General features: G+C 38.6%; 1 protein-coding gene across 1 annotated transcript in view; it reads right to left on the reverse strand.

Moving 5' to 3' along the window:
• Positions 1–1,152: 1,152 nt before the first annotated feature.
• Positions 1,153–20,565, reverse strand: part of OCA2 (OCA2 melanosomal transmembrane protein) — a 177,113-nt gene continuing 157,700 nt past the window's right edge. Inside the window, exon 23 of the mRNA XM_065653528.1 lies at positions 1,153–1,240. Coding sequence (XP_065509600.1) covers positions 1,153–1,240 — 88 coding nt within the window. The remainder of the gene's footprint in view (positions 1,241–20,565) is intronic.

Below are 20,565 nucleotides of genomic sequence, written 5' to 3' on the forward strand. Positions count from 1 at the left end.
CCTGCTTATGAGTAAAATGGGATCTGTGATTAACACACCCTCTCTGGTAGAGATACTGCCTCTTTCTCACCAGGTTATCTTGAGGACTAAGCACAAGTAAAAGCCACATTTGATCATCTTTACTGGCTCCCTGTAATTCAGCCTTGTTCACTTGGGTCACACTCACCAGATTGGCAATTTCTCCGACTCAGGATGAAATAGACCCACCGATAGTTCAGACCACTCCCACAAAGGTATTGAAAGAAGAGGACTGAGACCTTGAATGCCTCACAGGTCTTAACATAATGAGAAGTTTGACCTATTCTGGCAGCCAATTATACAAAACAATATATGTGGTTTAACACATTATTATCGGAGAGAAGGAAATCAAAGCCAAGGTGTGATCTCATTCTTTCATATAGTGTATTAACCCATTAAAAATCTAGAGTACTCCATCACAGAAGTGAATTAATAATTAAATGGAAGATGTCCAGTGCTTTATCACACTTTATGTCCATACTTTGCTAAGAAGAGGGGCATTAGTTTATTCTAAGAAAAAAGGCAGTTTAATGCTGATTAGGAGCCTTAAAACAAAAAAACAAAGCCTACATAGAATGTAATCCCAGTTGCAAAATAATAACTCTTTCCAAAGCACATTTTCAGGAGATGTATTTATTTTTAAATGTAAATAATGATACATCCTTCATAGTGTACAGACTTTCTGCTTAACTGTCTATTATTACAACTTGAATATTAGTTACTTTAATACAAATAGCTAAATACATTGACAAAGACAAATGAAGACCTAAAAAGAAATTACTGAACCTCTGCTATTGTGAATGAGTTTTTCATTTGTGACTATACTCAGATTGTGTCAATACAAACTTTCAGGCACAACATATTCCCTTCTGATGGTGCCTTTTCATCTGCACAATAGTTGTATTAATAATTAAATATATGGATTCTCTTAATTTTGACATTCTAGTTTTGCTGATTGTTCACAAGACAGAAAGTTAAGAATGACCAAACCCGATGCTGATGCTGACAGTCATTTTGATTGATACCATATGTTGGGGCTTTAGACATTTTGTTGCTGTTATATGTGTTCTTAGTGTTCTGATACATAAACTAAATGAAAGAGAAAGCTTCTTTGAGTCTTGAAAGCATTAATTACTATGAGTTCCAACCTACTACGACATGAGCAACAAGAAGATAGCACATCCCGATGGTACAGGACACAATCATCATGGGGAAACCTAACCTGAAACAACAATAAAATAAAGGAAATATCAATAAGGATACAATACTTTGTTCTTCAAGCAATCTATGAAAAGGAAATTTAAGTTATCCTACACATTCCAAGCCTCAAACATGATTATAGCTGTGCCAAAAGCATGGATGTACTGAGAGTATGACAATGTCTAGGAGTCTAATAATATTCAAGCTCACATTTCTATTTCCAGCCTATTTAAGAGTTAAGTGGTCAGAATTAGCACAATTTCGTCGGCTGCAGCGCACCTCTTCCAATTTACTCTCAGCATCTGGCATGCCTTGTTGGTTTTTTTTGATGTTTCCCCATAGACAATATGCAATTATACAGGTAAAATAACAATTCTTACAAATTACACAACATCAGAATATATCATCCAGTGCGTATAACTTCATATTACGTGTATAATCCTGGTATGGCACTTATAACTTAGTCTAAGGCTGAAACTCAATAAATTGTTTCCCCAACAATCTGTAGTGACTTACACCTGGTATTCCTCATCTGTACCTCTCACCAGGTTTAACAGACTTGAATATTGATGGACTGTTGGAAATAAACCACAGACAGCTGTAAAAGTGCTCAAACTTTGCTGTTCTGTTGAAACAGCTGTTTACCTTTCACCACAGATTAACCTTTTCAGACAACATCGAGATTTTATAGCTTTCCTTAGATTGACAAACACAGGCAGCAGAGAGACAACTGGAAAGGATGCTGTGGAGCTGGTCAAGTCCTACTCTGCTAGATTTGTGGGTTTTGCATATGTGTGAGAAGAAGGGAGTTTTCTTAAACTTAAAAGCATTATTGTATGATACTGAGGGAAAGTGAACAACTGCTGTGATCACACTCCTTTGTTTTGTGTTACTAAAATCACAGGGAGAACTCAGATGAGAAATGATCATGCTACAAATAACCCTCCTTACATACTTTCTTTTGCCCAGTTCAGCCAGGAGTTTCCATAAACCTCATTAAAGCATGCAAATGTTCTCTGGAGTACAGCACTTTATTTATTCTCTTCCTTGAAGTAAGACCTGTTTATTACATGTGGGTATACTAGTTGTGCCTTTTTGCCTTGCTTGTTAGGAGCCCTCAGGAAGGTTCCTTGAGCCTGTTCCCTTCTGCCACTGCTGATCAGAGCACTAAGGAAGAGGTGCCCGCTTAGTAGGTGACAGGAGGATAACACCTTCTGAGCTAGGGTGGATGAATAGCTCCTTTCTTTAGGAAGTTACAGCTAGAGGGGACCTCTTGGGGCAGATAAGTCTGGCCTTCACTTTCTTGGGATATGAAACCACTTGTATAAAATGAAAAACTTCTCGATGGCTCACTGCAATCTGTTCTTTCTACCTGCAGCTGCAACATTACTCTGAACCTTGAGATCCTCATATATAATGTTTCTTTCATTGTTGTTTTACTGAAAAGCTGACTGAAGAAGGCATAGACGTGACCAGCAGACTAGAGGTGCTTTCACCTTTAACAGCCATTGGTTCAAGTTACTGACAAGGGAATTATACCAGGAAAAAGGGTCACTGCAAACACAAAATAATCAGCCCTGACCTGTAAAGTTTGCGGGATAATTAGGAAACATATAAAACCTAAAAACGCTAAAAAGAATGTTGAAATTATTTAGTGAAAAGCAAACTTGTCCATAATGCCTGCTTCATGGCCTCTCTTGACCCATTATCAATGTAAGCCTATCTCACATACTGGTAGAAATAGAGGCAAACCAAGAACAAAAGAAAACCTTTGCAAGGCTGGAAATGTACAAAGGGCAAGACTGTCATGGCTGACAGATCATCTCATTTCTGTCTCCTTGACATCACCCTGAAGAAGATGGTGTGTCCCTGTGCCCATGACCAAATATTGTCTGCAAGATCTACCCCAGCAGGACAGTTCCTATGCTTGGCTCCAGAGGTGTTCTCCTCCATCTCTCTGGGAGTTAAGACCTGGTGCGCTGGTCTCTTCTGTTGTTCTGGTAACAGGAATTAGTATCATTATTTTATTTTTCAAAGGCATTTATGTTAGGCTGGTATTTGGAATTGAGAAAAGAGAAAGGGAGAAGAAGAGAGAGGGAAGGGCTCGGCATGTGCAACTGTCGAAAGGTACGAAAAATTGTCAGAAAGGTCCATAAGATTGTCACAGATCTCAAATATTTCCTGAAAAGTCTGAAATGCATTTGGAAGATTTCTTTTTTTTTTTTTTTTTGTTCATATGAATATGTACAAATACGCTGCAGGTAAGTGTTACTTCTTTTCCAGACTGATGGGTCAGATCCTTGGTTTTGAATGACTCATTACTTGAAAGAGCTAAATCATGGTCTTTTTCAACCTAAAGGACTCTGTGATTATTCAGTCATGAAACTATGATCAAGCTGATACTATTGTAAAAGAGCAGAGCATCTCTTGGAATTATATTAGAAAAAAAGCAAAAATAATTAATTAATTTGATGGCTAGCCACCTGCTTCTCAGACCCTTTCTTTCCTTCTCTCAGCAAATCTAATCTCTGATCTCTCCTAATTTCACTAGATAAAAGTGTCCAGATAGGACAAAAAAGCAAAACCAGCAGTGGCTGTAGGAATAAAATAGCATGGCTAAAAAATCCTTTGACATCCTTCAGTATATCTCATTAATGATCCCTGCAGCAGTATCCACATGACAGGCTGGTGAACCGGAGATGGCTGCAAGTCTCATAAGAAAACCGGCTGTAGTTTGACGGAAAATGGAATTTTATTGACCTCACAGCAAACAATGAACTGGTACTGAGAGGAGTGGGGACAGCACAGGTCTTCATCTGTACTGATGCAACCTAACAGATGTCCCTGAAGAACACATAGCAGCTCAGCAGTGAATGGCAATATAATGCCTTTGTAAAGACTGGCAAGGGGAGGGAAGGATCCAAAAAGATTCAAAGACTACTTGACCACTGGAGAGGGAACAGAAAAGCTAGCTCCAGCTTGGAGGAGGTCCCTGCAAGAAAATGGCTGAATTATACAGGGCCACATACAAAGATGCAGGAATTGTGATCCTACCCCAACTATCACTGTGCCAGTCCAATGCACAGCTGGAGCCAGACACAGCGAGCCCAGGGAGGAACCTCATTTCACTTAGTGTGGGTGCTCGCATTGGGCACAACTGCGACACCATGGTTCTCATTGCATGGACAATTACCCCTCAACTTGAGGCCTGAATATCAGGCTCACTGGCCTGAGCACTAATGTAATTGGATCAAATTCAATGTGCAATTTGTGTACCAGAGAGAGGGGAGATAAAGCTCAGTCAGTAAGTATTAGTTACTGCAGAGTTAATCAATTACTTGAGTTGATTCAGTGCGCTATTATGTTATTATACTGCTCGTTGCTTTCCCCCAAAGGAAGATAGAGCTGCGATACAGCCCAGGCCACATACAACATAATGCTTAAGTACATGCGTTTTGTTTAGTTATATCAAATCTAAGAATGCATTTTAAATAATGCAAAAATTACTTCCAGCAACTCTGATTTTCAGCATATTCTCTGGAGTTAAAAAGCACCATGTCATTCTGTTGCTCTTGCCCAGGAAAAAGAACCAACAGAGTTTAGAAGTCACGGAAACCTTTCTTGAGTTAAAACTTCAGATTCATAAAAAACACTAATTAGCATCTTTGCCATTAAAATATATTTTTACATGACCTTGTAACAGCATCTGACATGACATTTTTATGCACAAACTAAGGGAACAGGGCAGATGGATCCTGCACTGGGCAGCCTTTTCTTCCCTCTCCTCGGCAGACAGGGAGTTACACACATACTGCACAGTACAAAAGGTTCATCCCAACTCTCCAGAGTCAGCTCAGGGAGTTTTCACTGCAGTAGAGAAGAAGTGGGGTCAGACGCAAGGAAAGGATGGATGACAGGATCTGGCATTCATCCTACTCTTACCCCCTCCTCTTTGTACTAGAAGCTTATACATAAAGCTACGATCTAAATGAAATCACACAGCTTAAATATACACAACAACCAGATGTTAGTTCAGTGAAAGATAATGAGAGTGTTTCAAGTGAGAGCCCCAGGGATTCGTCTTGGACAAAACTTTACTTATTAATAACTTCAGTGATGCAGCAGTGAAAACCTTGCAAATTGCCCCAGCGCAGGAGAGATGCCAGACTCCATGGAGAACAGAATTCAGCATGTTCTTGACAAATTAAAATGGGAATTTGAAATGAACAAGATGAAACTGTGAAGGTAAGTGTGAAGTATGTATTAGAAGTCAAACATGGGCACAAAAACAGAAAGGAAAGTGAAGCTTTTCACTGGTAATGACCTAGTTATTTCTGATCCTGCCTCTCTGCAAGATTTATGGCCCTATATTTACTTAGAAGAAAAGGAAACTGGTGCATGATTCTTCTGGGAATAAATCCCATTTCTAATGAGTATCTACAGATGTGAATACTACAGTTTTCTTAGGTTATAAATTCATTCAATATTATTTGCTAAACAAGAGCAACAAAGCCTTTGTAGTCTAAATTGTGTTTTCCTGGACAAACTGATTTCCTACAGTACCTTGCAGGTCTATTTTGTGATGCTTCGAGAGCCAGCAGGACCTGAGATGCACAAGACCCAGGTCCAGTGCCCTGTTCTGCCTGATTTGGAACATGACATATGAAACATTCTCTCCCAAAAAACCACACCTACAGGCACTGCCTTCCTTGACAGCTCATAACTTACACAGTCAGGGCATCCTCGGGCAGATCTGTGGAAGAACCATGCCTCCAAGGAAACAGGGAACCTTCAGTGGTTCCTCAGTGGAAAAGCGACAGCAGAAATCTCCCAAGACCAAACCACTGACAGTGAAAAAAGCTTGGTGGTTGTCAGGGGTAAGAGTTAAAAAAGAGTTAAAGCTAACTTCTAATCTGGTTTGTATTTGCAATTTAATGTGCAATTTAATGTATGATTTAAACTCAACTTATAGACTTTTCATCAGACTTAAAATTTTGCTTTTAGTGCTTCATATCAGTTTCGTATTGTGAGTGCTGTAGAAGGTATAACCTTATCTTTGCAGAAAAGGTCCTGGGGGTCCCGATGGACACCAAGTTGGACGTGACCCACATATGCATTCTTGCAGCAAAGAAGGTGAATGGTGTCTTGGGCTGCATTAGGTAAAGTATTGCCAGCAAGTTGAGGGAGGTGATCCTTCCCCTTTACTCAGCACCGGTGAGGCCAAACCTGGAGTGCTGGGTCAAATGTTGGCCTCCCCGGTACAAGAGAAACATGAACATAGTGGAGAGAGTCCAAAAAAGGGCCACAAAGATGATTAAGGGACTGGAACATCTCTCCTATGAGGAAAGGCTGAGAGAGCTGGGACTGTTCAGCCTGGAGAAGGCTCAGGAGGAACTAACCAATGTGTATAAATGTCTGAAGCGGTGCTGTATAGAAGACAGAGCCAGGCCCTTTTTAGTGACAGGACCAGAAGCAAAGGGACTGAACTGAAACACGGAAGGTTCCCTCTGAATATCAAGAAATGCTTTTTTATTGTGATGTTGACTGAGCATTGGCACGGGGGAGATTGTGGAGTCTCCATCCTTGGAGATGCTCTGTGAGCAAGTTCTTTTTATGTAACTCAGCTAGGATTACATAGCGAAGTGAAATCCATTTTCGGGGAAAAAGAAGAGGGGACAAAATTACCTTTATAAATGTAACACTTGCTTCTGAATATTGTATTTTATGAAGTTCTCCATATTTTTCCAGATTTATCCAAAACAATCTATAAATTATTTGTACTAACATTCTTAGATATATAACTCATTTTCTTTGTGATTATTTGCTGTCAAATTCTCCTATGGAGAGATTTTTCTCAAAAGTTTATTTTGACTTTTCATCTCAAATGTTTAAAAAAAACCTCAACAAAACAAAACAAAACCTCAGAATTCCTTGGGAAAAAAAAATAGGTCTATTGATTAATTCCCTACCTTAAAGGAAATATTTTAAATTTGTTGTCTGCCTTACTCTCAAAGCCACTAGGAATTTTCCTCTTGGTCAGTTTCTCTGTTCTTATTATACCTGAGGTCACCTTCCTGCCATCCTATATCTTCTCTCCCTTTCTTTCAATGCAGATTACTTTATGAATCTCCTGTTATTTTGACTGTGTCAACCTTTCTATCATTCCAACTCTGGCATACTGATCCAGTTTACCTGAAAGGAAGGTATGGATTTTACTAAGAAATTTAAGAAAACGGATTCAAAGTGTTTATCACATGCCCATGACACCTGTTGTAGCTCAGAAAACAGGTGGCTAAAACTGCAAGTGATCATTAATGCAAAATTAAATTGCTGTGAATTTCATATAGTCTGGAATTACACAAAAATTACAGTCTGGTTACCTACTAGTTTCCATACACAGGAGTTACTGTGTCATTTAAACCACAGAACAGAACAAAACCTATAATCCTATTTTATTCTGATTGCTAAAATTATAATAATTTCTCCTTATATTCTATCTGTTTTGAGTCTATGCCAAGATTTCCTGTACAGTCACTGCCAGGAGTGAGCCTGAGATAGGTAAAATCAGATCATGAGTGAGAAAAAGGTGTTAGGTTTTGCCTCCCACAGTCTAGAACATCTTCCTGAAGGTGTTTTCCTGTAACCTCAACACTTTTACATGCGGAATGAGCAGCGGGCCTTTCATTGTAAGAGAACAGCTACTCTGTCAGCTCCACCTGGAAGATTCAAATGACTAGATGTCTATCGGAGCTGAAATACAGAACAAGTGACTCTGATAACTATCTAAACCTATACATATATGGTAAGCTAGCAAACTGGATGAAACACCATGAAAAAATGGAATACACATCAATTCTAGTAAAAAAATACTCTGATTATTTAGAAATCATCAAGACACTAGTTATTAGATGACAATAGCATCTGATCTTTCTCTTAAAACTAAACATACAACTCTAATACGAAATGCTGAAATCCTGTAGACAGCCAGGGAAGAACAGAAGCTCAAGTACAGAAACAAACCTGAAAACACAGGCAGAACTAGCAGTGACGTTTTACTGGGAAGGAGCAACATAAGACTGATATATTTGTGGAAGTTATTTTTCTACTATTGTTGTGATGCTAATACCCCTTTAAATGAACAAATCTGTATTAATAATTTGGCAAGCTGTTCAGAACCTTGTACCTAGGTGACAAAGGGGCAAAAATAGTAACTTTCCACATTGGGCCTTAAGGGCCCCATGACCAACATAAATGGCTCACATTTAAAAGAGAAAGAGAATTATTTAAGTCAAGTTCATTGGTGTGACAGGATGTAAAGGAAACTAGATCAAAACCTTTGCACATGTTAAGATGCATTTTACTAAATTTATATAGCTCACTCAAATCGAGATTACCTCGGGCTATAGATTAGGCTTTGATGGGTTATTGCTATAGAGAGACATGCACAAGCCAATGGCCTGAAAAATGTCTTAAATCACTTGTTTAAGCATCAGAATAATTCCACTCTAACTCAGAAAACACATTTAAGTGTTTTGCTGGATCAGGAGTCGAACAGACAAACCAAGCAAACCCCAGATATCTCATCTGTAGTCTCTTTTGGAAGATCTCCAAAGGCAGGAAAGCCAATATAATGATAAGACAGTATGATTCCTCTGTGTAGCCATCTTTGCTTCACTCACAGAAGTTTAGGCTTTTCTCCATCTATTTGCACTATGGTGTGAAACACTTGTCAGGGTCTTCAACAGATAAACTGCAGCTTAAAGTAAAAATTTAGTTACTCTTGACATGAATGATACAATTATCCAAAGCAGCTCACAAGACTGCCTCAAGACAGTATCCCTTTCTACTTGACTACCAATATGGAGAGTGAACCAACCGTGTTTGGACGTGGCAGAGACATCCTTTCCCCAGGAAGGCTTGCACCAACCTTCAGCCAAGGTGAAAGTCAGGAAAAGAGTGAGCAGAGGAAGCTCTTGCATTGAGGATGGCCAACTGAGCCTGCTCTCAAGACTTTCCTTTTCCTAAGATGTGTATAACTGGTATAATCTGTATAACAAGAGAGATAGTACGAGGTGGCCATGGCAACCTAATGCACCCAATTTACTCAGCTGAAACCGATTGTCACAAACTAGTCCATGGATGGAAGGTCATTTGTTCACACTTATGCTTGAAGTGGGATGATCTTTCCTTAGCACCTAGAAGGAAGTAATCTCGTACACTTGGGTACAATGTTCCAGCTTCCAGACAGGCTAACCGAACTCACACTTTGATAGAGAAAGGAGCCTTTGCAAAGTCAAGACTAGACTGTCAGTCCTCGTTCGCATGGGGAACTCTTGCATTCAGACCTTCTGTGCCATTACAGCTTTAAAATACAATTACAGCAATCCAGTTTGAGTGTTGCTAAACCTCTAAAATTATTAACTACTTACAGAAAAGATCTTAGGTTACACTAGTTGCTTTCCAAATTCCAGTCCACTAACTGGAAGGACTGGAATAATTTGGAAACACCTTTCCACTTCGTTGTTCAGAATTTCACTTCAAAGATAATCAATATTTTATTCACTTCTTGTTTGCCTTGTTTGGTTGGTTTTGTTGTTGTTGTTTTGTGGGGTTTTGCTTGGTTGGCTTTGTTTATTTGTTTTTCTAAGCCTCTATGGAAAACAGAAGAAACATATAGCAAAGTAAAACTAAAATTGCGTGGCATTAATGTTTTAGTCACTATATTTTCTGTCGTGCATATGGTCTCTTTAGAGTTAAAAAGGTCCTTCAAGACAGCTTTGAATTTAAGACATTTCCCCTAAGTTTTAGTACTGCTAAAGTGTGCATAGCTCTTTAAATCACAAATTGCTTTAATACCTAATTTTCTCAGTAATTCAATCTCTATAGTCCATTGAAAATAGTATATTGTCTCTTTTTTCCATTAACAGATACTCCCAAGAAACGTACACTATACAACATTAAAGCTCCAAAATGAGTTGTCAAAACTATAGAACTTTATCATCAAAGTAATAACTCCATTCTTCGCCAGGCAGCGTTGTTGTGACTCTTTGAAAAACAGTGCTCTTATACACTCTATGTTGGCAAAAAGGAATATGTCACAGACTGAAATTTAGCTTTGTTTTAGTCAGATGACTTTTCTCCATGCTGCAATGCAACATACTTGATTTTGTTTCTAACATTTGTGCTCCAAAGAGACCAAAGCACCACAATATGGTGTTTATTGTTACTGCCAATGTGCAGCTAGGCAAATTGTTTACCATTATACTTACCAGAGATGAGATAAATTCTGCAAGCTTAAATTTGCACACCAAAAAAATTCTACTAGTAAATTTAGTTTCAATAACTTGGATTCACATGAGTTTCTGGTCCATTAATGACTTTTTTTTTTTTTTTTGCCAAGACTATTTGAGTCCACAAATAGTCCTTAACAATCCATTACCTGGTGCTTTAATATGAAAGTCCTAGAGGCAGAGTAGATTTTCCCTTTATTATTAGGGGAACATATATAGAAAGACTAGTTTCCTTTCTGTCCTACTAAAGAAGTAGGATATGCCATGATAAGGTGTGGCATAAAGATTCAAGATGATCTGCTAGCTATTTTTTCAGTTTATCACAACTTCGTGTCACCTTTGGATCTATTGCCATATATTAGCAATATATTTGCTCTCCACATCCCCCAGGCAGACCCCAAAACAAGTTTTGTCCTCAATTTGTTGCTTCTGTTTTTGTTATGAAACCTTCACACCCTTCTAAAGTCTAGGAAATGCACATACATTACATTGATTCCACTCCTTGGGAAAGCCATACTTATTCCTCTCCTTACACATCTGTGTAATGAGGTGTAGTTGTGAATCTGAGCTTAAGAAGATTAAAATTATCATGATGGCTAGAAGAGAAAATCAGTGAAGTATTTCTTCTCTGACAGTACTTCAAGAGACTCATGTACAGGTTGTGAGTAGAAACCTCAATATTCCTGGTAGTGAATTGTTCTCTTGAATTGTTTGAATGGTTCTGGTACCCATATTCTACTAATGAGATAGATCTATACAAAACTAGTGACACTTACTGTGGAAAAATGAGTGCATTGGGACTGCTGAAACAGGTTTCGCAATGTTTACAGTTAGTGTTTCTGTATTTTATGAAACATTTAACATACTGTGAACTGACTTTTGATGATTATAGGCTTTTTGCTTTACAAAAACAAATCTGAGGCTTATCCACATTTTTGTTAAGATATCCTTTTATAGCTCAAACCTCTCTGTTGTAGAAATGCCTCAAAATAATATTTTGTCTATTTTTGAAACAAAATGTATCTATAAAAAAAGTTAGCCTACATTATTTTTCTACATAGTCCAAGGAAACCAAAGATAATGGATAGGGCAGAAATTAACTGTGATTTCCTTTAGTTCCAAAATGTTTCAAATTAAATTACCTTTACTGACTCTGTATTATCTTGCTTTTTCTCAGTGAAGATTCAGGAATGGAAGTTACCTGAATGTTATTTCCATTAATTTCCTTAATCCCAGTCCCCACAAATGGCATTTTAGGGCACTTTTCTTAGGGTTTGGTTTTGGGTTTGTTTTGGTGTTTCATTTTTTGGTTTGTTTGTTTAATTTCTCTTTTTTTCCCCAATATGCTTTTATTTTGATTAAAGCATGAAATTAAAAAAAATATATATATATTTTACATTAGGGATTAAACAGTGAATTATTTAACAATTTCAGCAGAGCACTGTCAACTATTTTAGAAGCCCTGGACTTTGCTAAAAAGCCAGATTTACGTAAGAAATAATATGTTCCATCCCATTCTCCCTCTCTTTCTCACCACTTTGAGACTCCTATTCATGTGTCATGTAATAATAGAGAACTCATGTACAGCAGTTTACCAGGACAAAGGAGCAATGTAATTGCATTTTGAATTAAAAAGCAGAAGGATGTTTCCTGTGCACTAATGATTATTTTTCATCATGAACTCAACAGACGCCTTCTGATAAAGGGTTACTGATTTTGTAAGGCCAGTAAACTTTCCACCACAAACTCTGTGCTTCAGGCCACTCAGTCTAAGACAAGAAAAGACAGTGGAGATTTTTCCTTCCAGCAGGGTGCACTTGGAGGCTTCTCGCCAGCCCACAATGAGATGCAAACCAAAGGCAAAAAAGGGGGCAGCTGGAACCTCCCAAGCCATCCCTGCCACCACGGTGCACTGCAGTGTACAGGTCTTCCTACCTCAGAAAAGCCCCAGATCTGAGCTCTTATGTGCTCACTATGAGGAAAGCTTTTATTAGTCACAAGTCTAATTTTAAGTGCACTAGAAAACTAAAGTTAAATCAACTGAATTGTATTTCAAGTGCATCAGCTCCTCAGCATGTTAGAGCTCCCAAATACAAAGCATTAGACAAATAAATATTAGACAAACATATTCTTTCAGATATACCAACTTTTCTTAGAGCACTACTTCCTTTGAGCAGTTCTATTTTCAAATGCATTATAATGAAAATAACGTAAACACAAATCCTCCTTTCTTCTGACCATGTTGGGAGACATCATTTAGTAACAGAGGGCAAATCACCTTGCTAGCTCAATTAAAAATATCAAACCATTTGAGAAAATGAAATTTCATAAAGAACTACGATTCTGATGTAATTCCAAATGTCTGTATGATGCTTTAGCAAGCAAACATGAAGCATGAGATCAAGCAAGCTCAAGCTGAGGAGAATTAATATACTCTCTCCAGAGGCTTGTTAGTCATGGTTCATACAGCAAACGTATGAAAGCTTCATCCTTACAGCATTCTCTTAGTTTTCCAGACTTCATGTCTCTTCCTGCCATTTAAGTTAACTCTGTGTTTGGATCTCCTGCAAATTGTTTTTCAAAAAAACGTTTACAGATATAGAATTTCTCCAAGCAAATATTCTCAATCCAACACTTTCTGACTAATTCTGGTAATTGCTAAAGTACCCTTTTGAATTAGAAAATCACATTCTAATTTCAATAATCTTTGAACAAAACTCTTTTTAAGCAACTATAGTGACTGTCTAATCAAATTGAGGATGTTGTAATTAACTGGAAATTTGGCACTTAATGTAATAACTATATGAAACTGCAAAAACTAATAATTTTTTGGATAACAAAAACTGTTTATGCCAGCACATATGACATTACATACATGAGAATTCAAATATATCTTACTCATACAAACAGCTGTACATTAATTTTATATCTTCTCCCAGGTGGAATAAAAACATTAATCATTCCTCCCTGCATCTTCCTAAAGCTGAGTGGCACTTCTGCTTTGCTGCATGCCATTCCCCAATTATTTTTGATGCCATCTCTAATAGAAACTCTACATTCTCTCCTGCATGCTTCATCACAACTATCCTTACCAAGGTAATTCATGTATATGTGAGAAAATAATCTATGTCGTGGGACAAACCTGTACACATTTATATCTGAGCTACTGGCCTTTTTAAGATAGAATTTGTTTTACCTTTATTAATTTTTGTGTTAGGATGAAATTAATCACCTTCTAAAACTTATTTATCTCTATTGACTACAATGAGAGCTGGACATGGAAATAAAGATATCAACACTGCAGAATGGAAAAGTAAGGTGAGATGAACCTTTCCTTTACTGACAAGCAGCTCTATGAGCACTGGAAAATAATGAAGCCTTATTTCCTACCAATTTGTGTCTTGAGTTTGACTGACTTTCTGTCTGAGTAGAAAGCTTTAGCTGAAGCTTTCTTCCATAACTTATAACGACATTCACCTGCATGGATTTTTTTAAGTGTATAAAGAAGTGTGGGCTCAGACTGCACTTTCCCTCACTGGGAATACTAATAGGGTTTCTTTTTCTCTTCCCAGCCACCGACTTTGATGAAAATTCAGGGATTTTAATTATATTTGAGAAATCAAGCCTCCTTTCCCCACCATCCTTTCCCCTGTCAGAAGTGTTTGAAGTTGCTAAGCACATTCAGAAGTTATTAGGTGGGAAACACAGAGACACATTCACAGCAGCATGTTTGCCCAGGAAACCAGATTAAAAGTTGGGTTTTGATGGAACGAGGGGAACAAAAAGCTTTTCAAAAGCATTCTTTTTTTTTTTCCTGAAACGTACTTGTTAGAAGCAGCTAACTGATCCTGAAATGTGCCAGAGGCTTACCGTGATATAACTCAAGAATGATTAGAGAAAAGGATCTAGCTTTGCATGTGCTTACATTATACGGTTCTAGTCTCCAACTTACTATTAGAATGCTTATAGGCGTGGGAAGGTAATGGGAAAGAGAAAGAAATGTGAAGTTATAAGTCAGTATGAATTAGCATACATATTTATATGAAATTTCATGTAATCCCTAAGGAATTGTTAAGTTAAATAAAAAAAACTAAAATTCAGTTAACTTATAAAATAAAAATTATCACAGTCCAATTGTAAATTTCAAGGCAATCTTAACTAGTGGGCTGCTGTTGAGACTCCCACAGTACATATCTTAGACTTTAGTAAGAAATAGAAAAGCGAAATTCCATTTTGCAAAATATTTTAAAACGGCTATATGACTTAATGAATGATGTCTTAAAAAGTTCAAATAAAAGGAGCATTTTAATCAATTTACTATTCAGATGTATACCTACTGAACATGAAAACATTGCTGAAGTAGGGAATAATTTATCATTATTGGTCAAAATGATAATACTTCTGCATGCAGTCTGTTTTCTGAATAGTTAGATTCTGAATACTGTTCAGAAATCTCACAAAGCCAAAAAATAATATTCCAGCAGTGTACCTCATAACTGAAATGTCAAATTATTCTTCCTATGAAGAATAATATATGCCAAAATACAAAGACCAAGTGAACTGCTTGTGTATCTTGGTTGAAATTATTAAACGTGAAAAATGTATTTGAGGGTTTTTTCTAAATGCAACTGCATCATTAGTTTGGATGAAATATATTGTGCCCTGGCAGTTACAATGGAAATAAACAACTTGCACAAGTGTCACTGAAGTAATCTATTTAATTATAAGCTTCAGCACATATTTAGTGTTTCAAATTCTTCTGTGCATTGACATACTAATTGCTCACACTTCAGAATATACACTGACTGCATATACTTTGTGTCAGAACAATATAGTCAGTAGATTTTCTGTGCAATGTTCAAAACATGGGGTAATCTTAGTAACCATTTAAGTGAGAAGATACTTATTCTGCAGTCCGACTAGTACAATGACAGAGCATCAAAGTCTATGTAAACATATGAAGTGATTGTAGATTTAACCAATAGCTTTTTGGATGTCGGTGTACCAGACATAAAGCTTCTTTTCCTTGGTGTGTATGCATATGCATTTACTTCAGGGAAAGGAAATCAGTTTACCCTGTAAGACAAAAAGCCCTGCAGGTCATGTAGCTCTCCTCCAAGTTAGTGTATACATATGTATTAGAAAACAGGATTTTCCTCGACTAAGCTGTAATGTAAATTACTACAGTCAAATGCAGACTTCATTTCGGGCCAGAGCTTGGCCCTCAACCTATTTATTTATTTATTTTTCTTAAGTGAGTGACAGAAACTTTGAAAATACTTTATAATACCAGAGCATTTCAGTTTGTTACCAACAAAATCACTCTCACTAAAGTCCACTCCACGGACCTCTTCAGTGAAACTAGAAGCAATGTTTCTTCCTCGTCCTCCTAGCAGAGTCACTGGCTTTGACACGGCCACCTGTACCATTCTTGACTTTGGAGGCTGCTTCATCTTCCAGCTCTCCTCTGATGTCACTTTGAATGTGTGTCACTGTGTCCCTTTGCTTTTGAGATTCTGTCCTTTACCCTCTTCTCCCTCTTCCTCTGCTTCCCATCTCCAGGTAATTTCACCACAGACTACATTCAAGCCAGCAATGTTCCCTGTGCTGACAATTCACTGATCTCCATCCCTCCAATTAAGCTAACCTCACTCTCTTCAAATCAGAGTTCAGTGCCCTCCTCTGCCAGGTCTTTACTGATGTCTGGCTATCAGTTTATTCTCCATGCCAGCCTGTACGGTTCTCATTTCCCTCCCCCTGCAAATCTTTCCATTTATTTCCTTTTTTCATAGCACTATCATTGTACTCCTTATCCTCAAACATCATTTTAGTCAGCTTGGGTCTACATCGCTGTTAAGAGCTTTACATTCAACCTACATCTCAAACTCTTGCAGATTAGCTCTCTGTAACAGTTCTTTCCTACCTATTCACATAACTAAAATGCTAACCTAGAGCGCTCTCACTTCAGTTTCTCAATGTCCCTTTCTTTCACCTCAAGAAATACCAAGGATTATTCTCTAGCTCCAACAGTTCAATCATTGCAAGACTCTCTTTGCATCCCTCCACTAGTTCTTTTTTGAAGAAAGCAGCAGCTTTGCTAACTTTCATAGACTTGTAAGGTGGGCTGGTTTTGGCTGGGATAGAGTTAATTTTCTTCATAGTAGCTAGTATAGTAATATGGGCCTATGTTTTGGATTTGTGCTGGAAACAGTGTTGATAATAAAGGAATGTTTTGGTAATTACTGAGCAGGGCTTACAGAGAGTCAAGACCTTTTCCATTCCTCACACCACCCCACCAGCAAGGAGACTGGGGGTGCACAAAAGGTTGGGAGGGGACACAGCCAGGCCAGCTGACCCCAACTGACCAAAGGGATATTCCACACCATATGACATGATGCTCAGTATATAAAGCTGGGAGTAGAAGGAGGAAAGGAAGATGTTAAGAGTGATGGTGTTTCTCTTCCCAAGTAACCATTAAATGTGATGGAGCCTGGCTTTCCTGGAGATGGCTGAAAACCTGCCTGCCCATGGGAAGTGGCGAATGAATCCCATGTTTTGCTTTGCTTGCATGCATGGCTTTTGCTTTACCTGTTAAACTGCCTTTATCTCAACCTATGAGTTTTCTCACTTTTACCCTTCGAATTCTTTCCCCCATCTCACCAGGACGAGTGAGTGAGTGTCTGGCTGGTGCCCAGTTGCCAGCTGGGTTAAACCAAGCACAGGGCTTCTGCCACCTCATTAATTCTTTGCTTGGTCACAGTGCAGGGTGTCCAGCTGCATCCTGGTGTCAGTCCTCATCACCATTTGTCATATTTCATGTTAGTACCTCACTCCCATAATGCTTCCCAGCACTGGTAGTGATCCCCTACGATTGTCTGTAAAGTCACCTTGTCAGTATTCCTCCATTACATTTTGCCTTAGCACAACTGGCAGTACACAGTTGTCTTCATTGCAGTTTCAGTATTACATTTCTTTGTGTTTCTCTCTCAGTCGAACTAACATCACCCAACATGGGGTGTCCAAAACTGAGGCATTCTGAACTGGACTGCAGTTATCAGAAAGAGATCGGCACTCATATGCATGCCTGAGCATTGTGATTCCTATATATCTTGCACATTTTTTCCAGTTATACTTAATAAGTCTGAAAAGAATTTACTTCTTTCTACAAATCTTGTCCTTATTATGACCCCAAAACATGTGGCAATGTCTCCCAAGAGTATAAGCACAGGATGACAAGGGAGGTCCTACACGTATAAACACAAATCACAAAAGGTCAATTATTCATGGTCGAAGGGAAGCCACCTTCAGGGACAGGCAGAACTGGTTTTAGGGCATAATAAAGAGAGCAAAGAAGATGTATGTAGTGTATGTAAAACACCATATGTATGTTTAAAATGCAAAGGAGGTAAGAAGAAATTATAAAAGCTCCGATACGAATGATAGCAAATGAAGAGAAGAAAGAAACAGCTCCAGAATGGGATCCCACACATCTGATCAATGCCAATACTTACGTGTTGGCAGGGCCTTCCTCACATTTGGTAGAGAAAGAGCCCTGCTCTCCCGTTTACCTTTCACAAAGTTTTGCTACCACAACTCCATAATCATTTGTAGCATATTATCATTTACTATATAACTAGGCTAAATAAATTATTAATTCTAAGGAGATGTGTTTTCTGCTCCAACCTTCCCATTTGCTACAGTTACTGATATTTTAAGGCCAAGTGAAATTACATGCAGATACAGTATGACATCCATGAGTTTTCTGTTTATATTGACCACACAGGAGGTACAGGGCAGGTTAAACACCTCACTTTAGTAGCCTAAATTAGGCGAGAAGAACCCTACTTTTTGTATTCATTACTGTTGAACAATCCTATACTCAGATTATGTAATCCAAATTGGCTGAACAGGTACCGTGTTTTTGATCAGCCCTTTTACAGCTCCTCTCCTTTTTACTGTGCTGGGCCTTGGCAAGTACTGGGCTCTGTGGTAACAACAGCTGCACTAATCAGCACAACAAACCCATGTGGGGTCGGCAGCTCTGGGTTAAGAACATGCACATGAATGCAATCCTCATGAAACTGCCTGCACAGTAACCCCACCTTGTACTAGCACAGCATAAATCAGAATCACAGTATGTTTCTAAATGAAGCCAAAAGAAGCACTTACGAGAAGAAACACAGTCCTCTCCACAAACTGAGCTGATATCAAAAGAACAACAAAATATTCTGCAATACTGAAAGATTTTGCCTAGACTGTTTCAGTTCACAATCCTGACAACCAAGAGCAATTTAGCTATCAAATATTATGCTAGCCTCAGCAGCTGACAGATAACTCCTACAGTCTGGGGAAGTGAACTTCTGTTACATGAATTTATATACCTGCATCTTATTTGATAATGTATGTTTCTGTGAATTACATTTAAATTAAACGAGCACTGGAAGAAAAAAAGGTGGTATCAGCAACTAACAGACTCAGATGTTACTAGGTTAACCAGGTCATTTTGGTCCCAAAGCTAGACAAACGTCCCGAGAGCCATTTGCTGTTTTACAAGCAGCCCTGTAATCACCTATATGCAATGTACAGTTCCACCTGGCAGAAGACAATATCTTGCGTTAGATTTCTTGTATCACCTCCTAGCTCACCCCACATTACTGAACCATCTCATAAACTCTGTATATAACCCAACAATGCCAACAGTGGCAGCACACAGTCTAAATGTTTGCACTAAGGGAAAAAAGTGCCCTTTCACAGGAAGAGATAGAACAAATGTACAAGAGATCCTGGAAATATCATTAAACTGCAAGGAAAATACTTTTTTCTTGTTCAACACTATCATCAGGGCTCATATTTGCTCCAGAAACGCCTAACCCTTAAAGAGGTATGAGCCACAGCTGAGTATATCAAAAGAGCGTAGTCTGGCCTAGTTCTGCCCTCCCCAAACTCACTGAAGAATGCCCCTTAACTTCAGCTGAGACATATTAGGCCACCAATGTCACACAATGTGCAATCACAGTCCTCACTGCTTTATTTTAAAAAATGAGACAGGATCGGCCTTGGCAATAACAACAAAACCAAACCAGTTCAGCCTCTGATATTTCCATCTGTCTCAGAAACAAGGTTAAAAGCAATGGTGTGTGACATGAACCTCAGCACAATGAATGAAACGGAGCTTCCTCATCACGAGCACGTGTTCCTCTGTGCTTCAGCCGTCCCAGCTCATGGCCCCTACTCCCTGTCATTCACCAGCACACTTAAAGCCTGAGGCTTGCGGGACATTGGTAACAGCTGTCGCCTTAAAATACTTAGCTCAGCCATAGAATCATAGCAGTGTCCTGAAAAAAAACCAAACCAAAACATAACAAAATACCACCATCCCCTCCCCCCCCCAAAAAAAAAACAAAAAGCAAAACCAACAACAACAAAAACGGGTATTCTGTCAGTCTGAGGATTTGTTCCATTGTCTCTGAAGGTGCTTGTGGTGTGTGGATATGCTGTCAGTTTCGGTTTTCCACTCTTTGGCTTATGGGTATTCGTCCCTGGATATACACCAGTTGATGCATGTGCCCTAATCTAAAATCAGTCGGATCATTCCTTTGTCAAGAAAACAATGGCTTTCCCGTTTTCCACATTCTGCCACAGCTGCCATTAAAAGTATGAATTTTTTTTACAGCAAGAAAGTTTTCTTGGGGTATACTTCACCACAGTTACGCTAAAGATCATAGCGCAAGGTGGATGGTGTGGGCAGGGCTGAGATAGCATTACATCTACAAGCAGAGGCACCAGCAGCAGTCTAGTCTCAGCATCATGGAGCTCAACGCATTCCGCTTCATTAGCCATGGAATTGTGATGACACTGCTACAGCTAATCAAAGGCATGAACATCTGCATTACACTGAAGTCACCTGACATGACCTGGACTGTGGGATTCAGCTCCAGATTCAGTCTGCTATAAAGACATCTACATGGGAGGTGGCTCAGTTCTCACTGCAGTCCGTGGGGACCAAGTCAATACAGCAAATGGAAACTGCGGAGGTGTCTGTCTCACCTTGCTCTGT

This window comes from Caloenas nicobarica, chromosome 1 (genome assembly GCF_036013445.1).
Source record: "Caloenas nicobarica isolate bCalNic1 chromosome 1, bCalNic1.hap1, whole genome shotgun sequence".
NCBI lineage: Eukaryota > Metazoa > Chordata > Aves > Columbiformes > Columbidae > Caloenas > Caloenas nicobarica.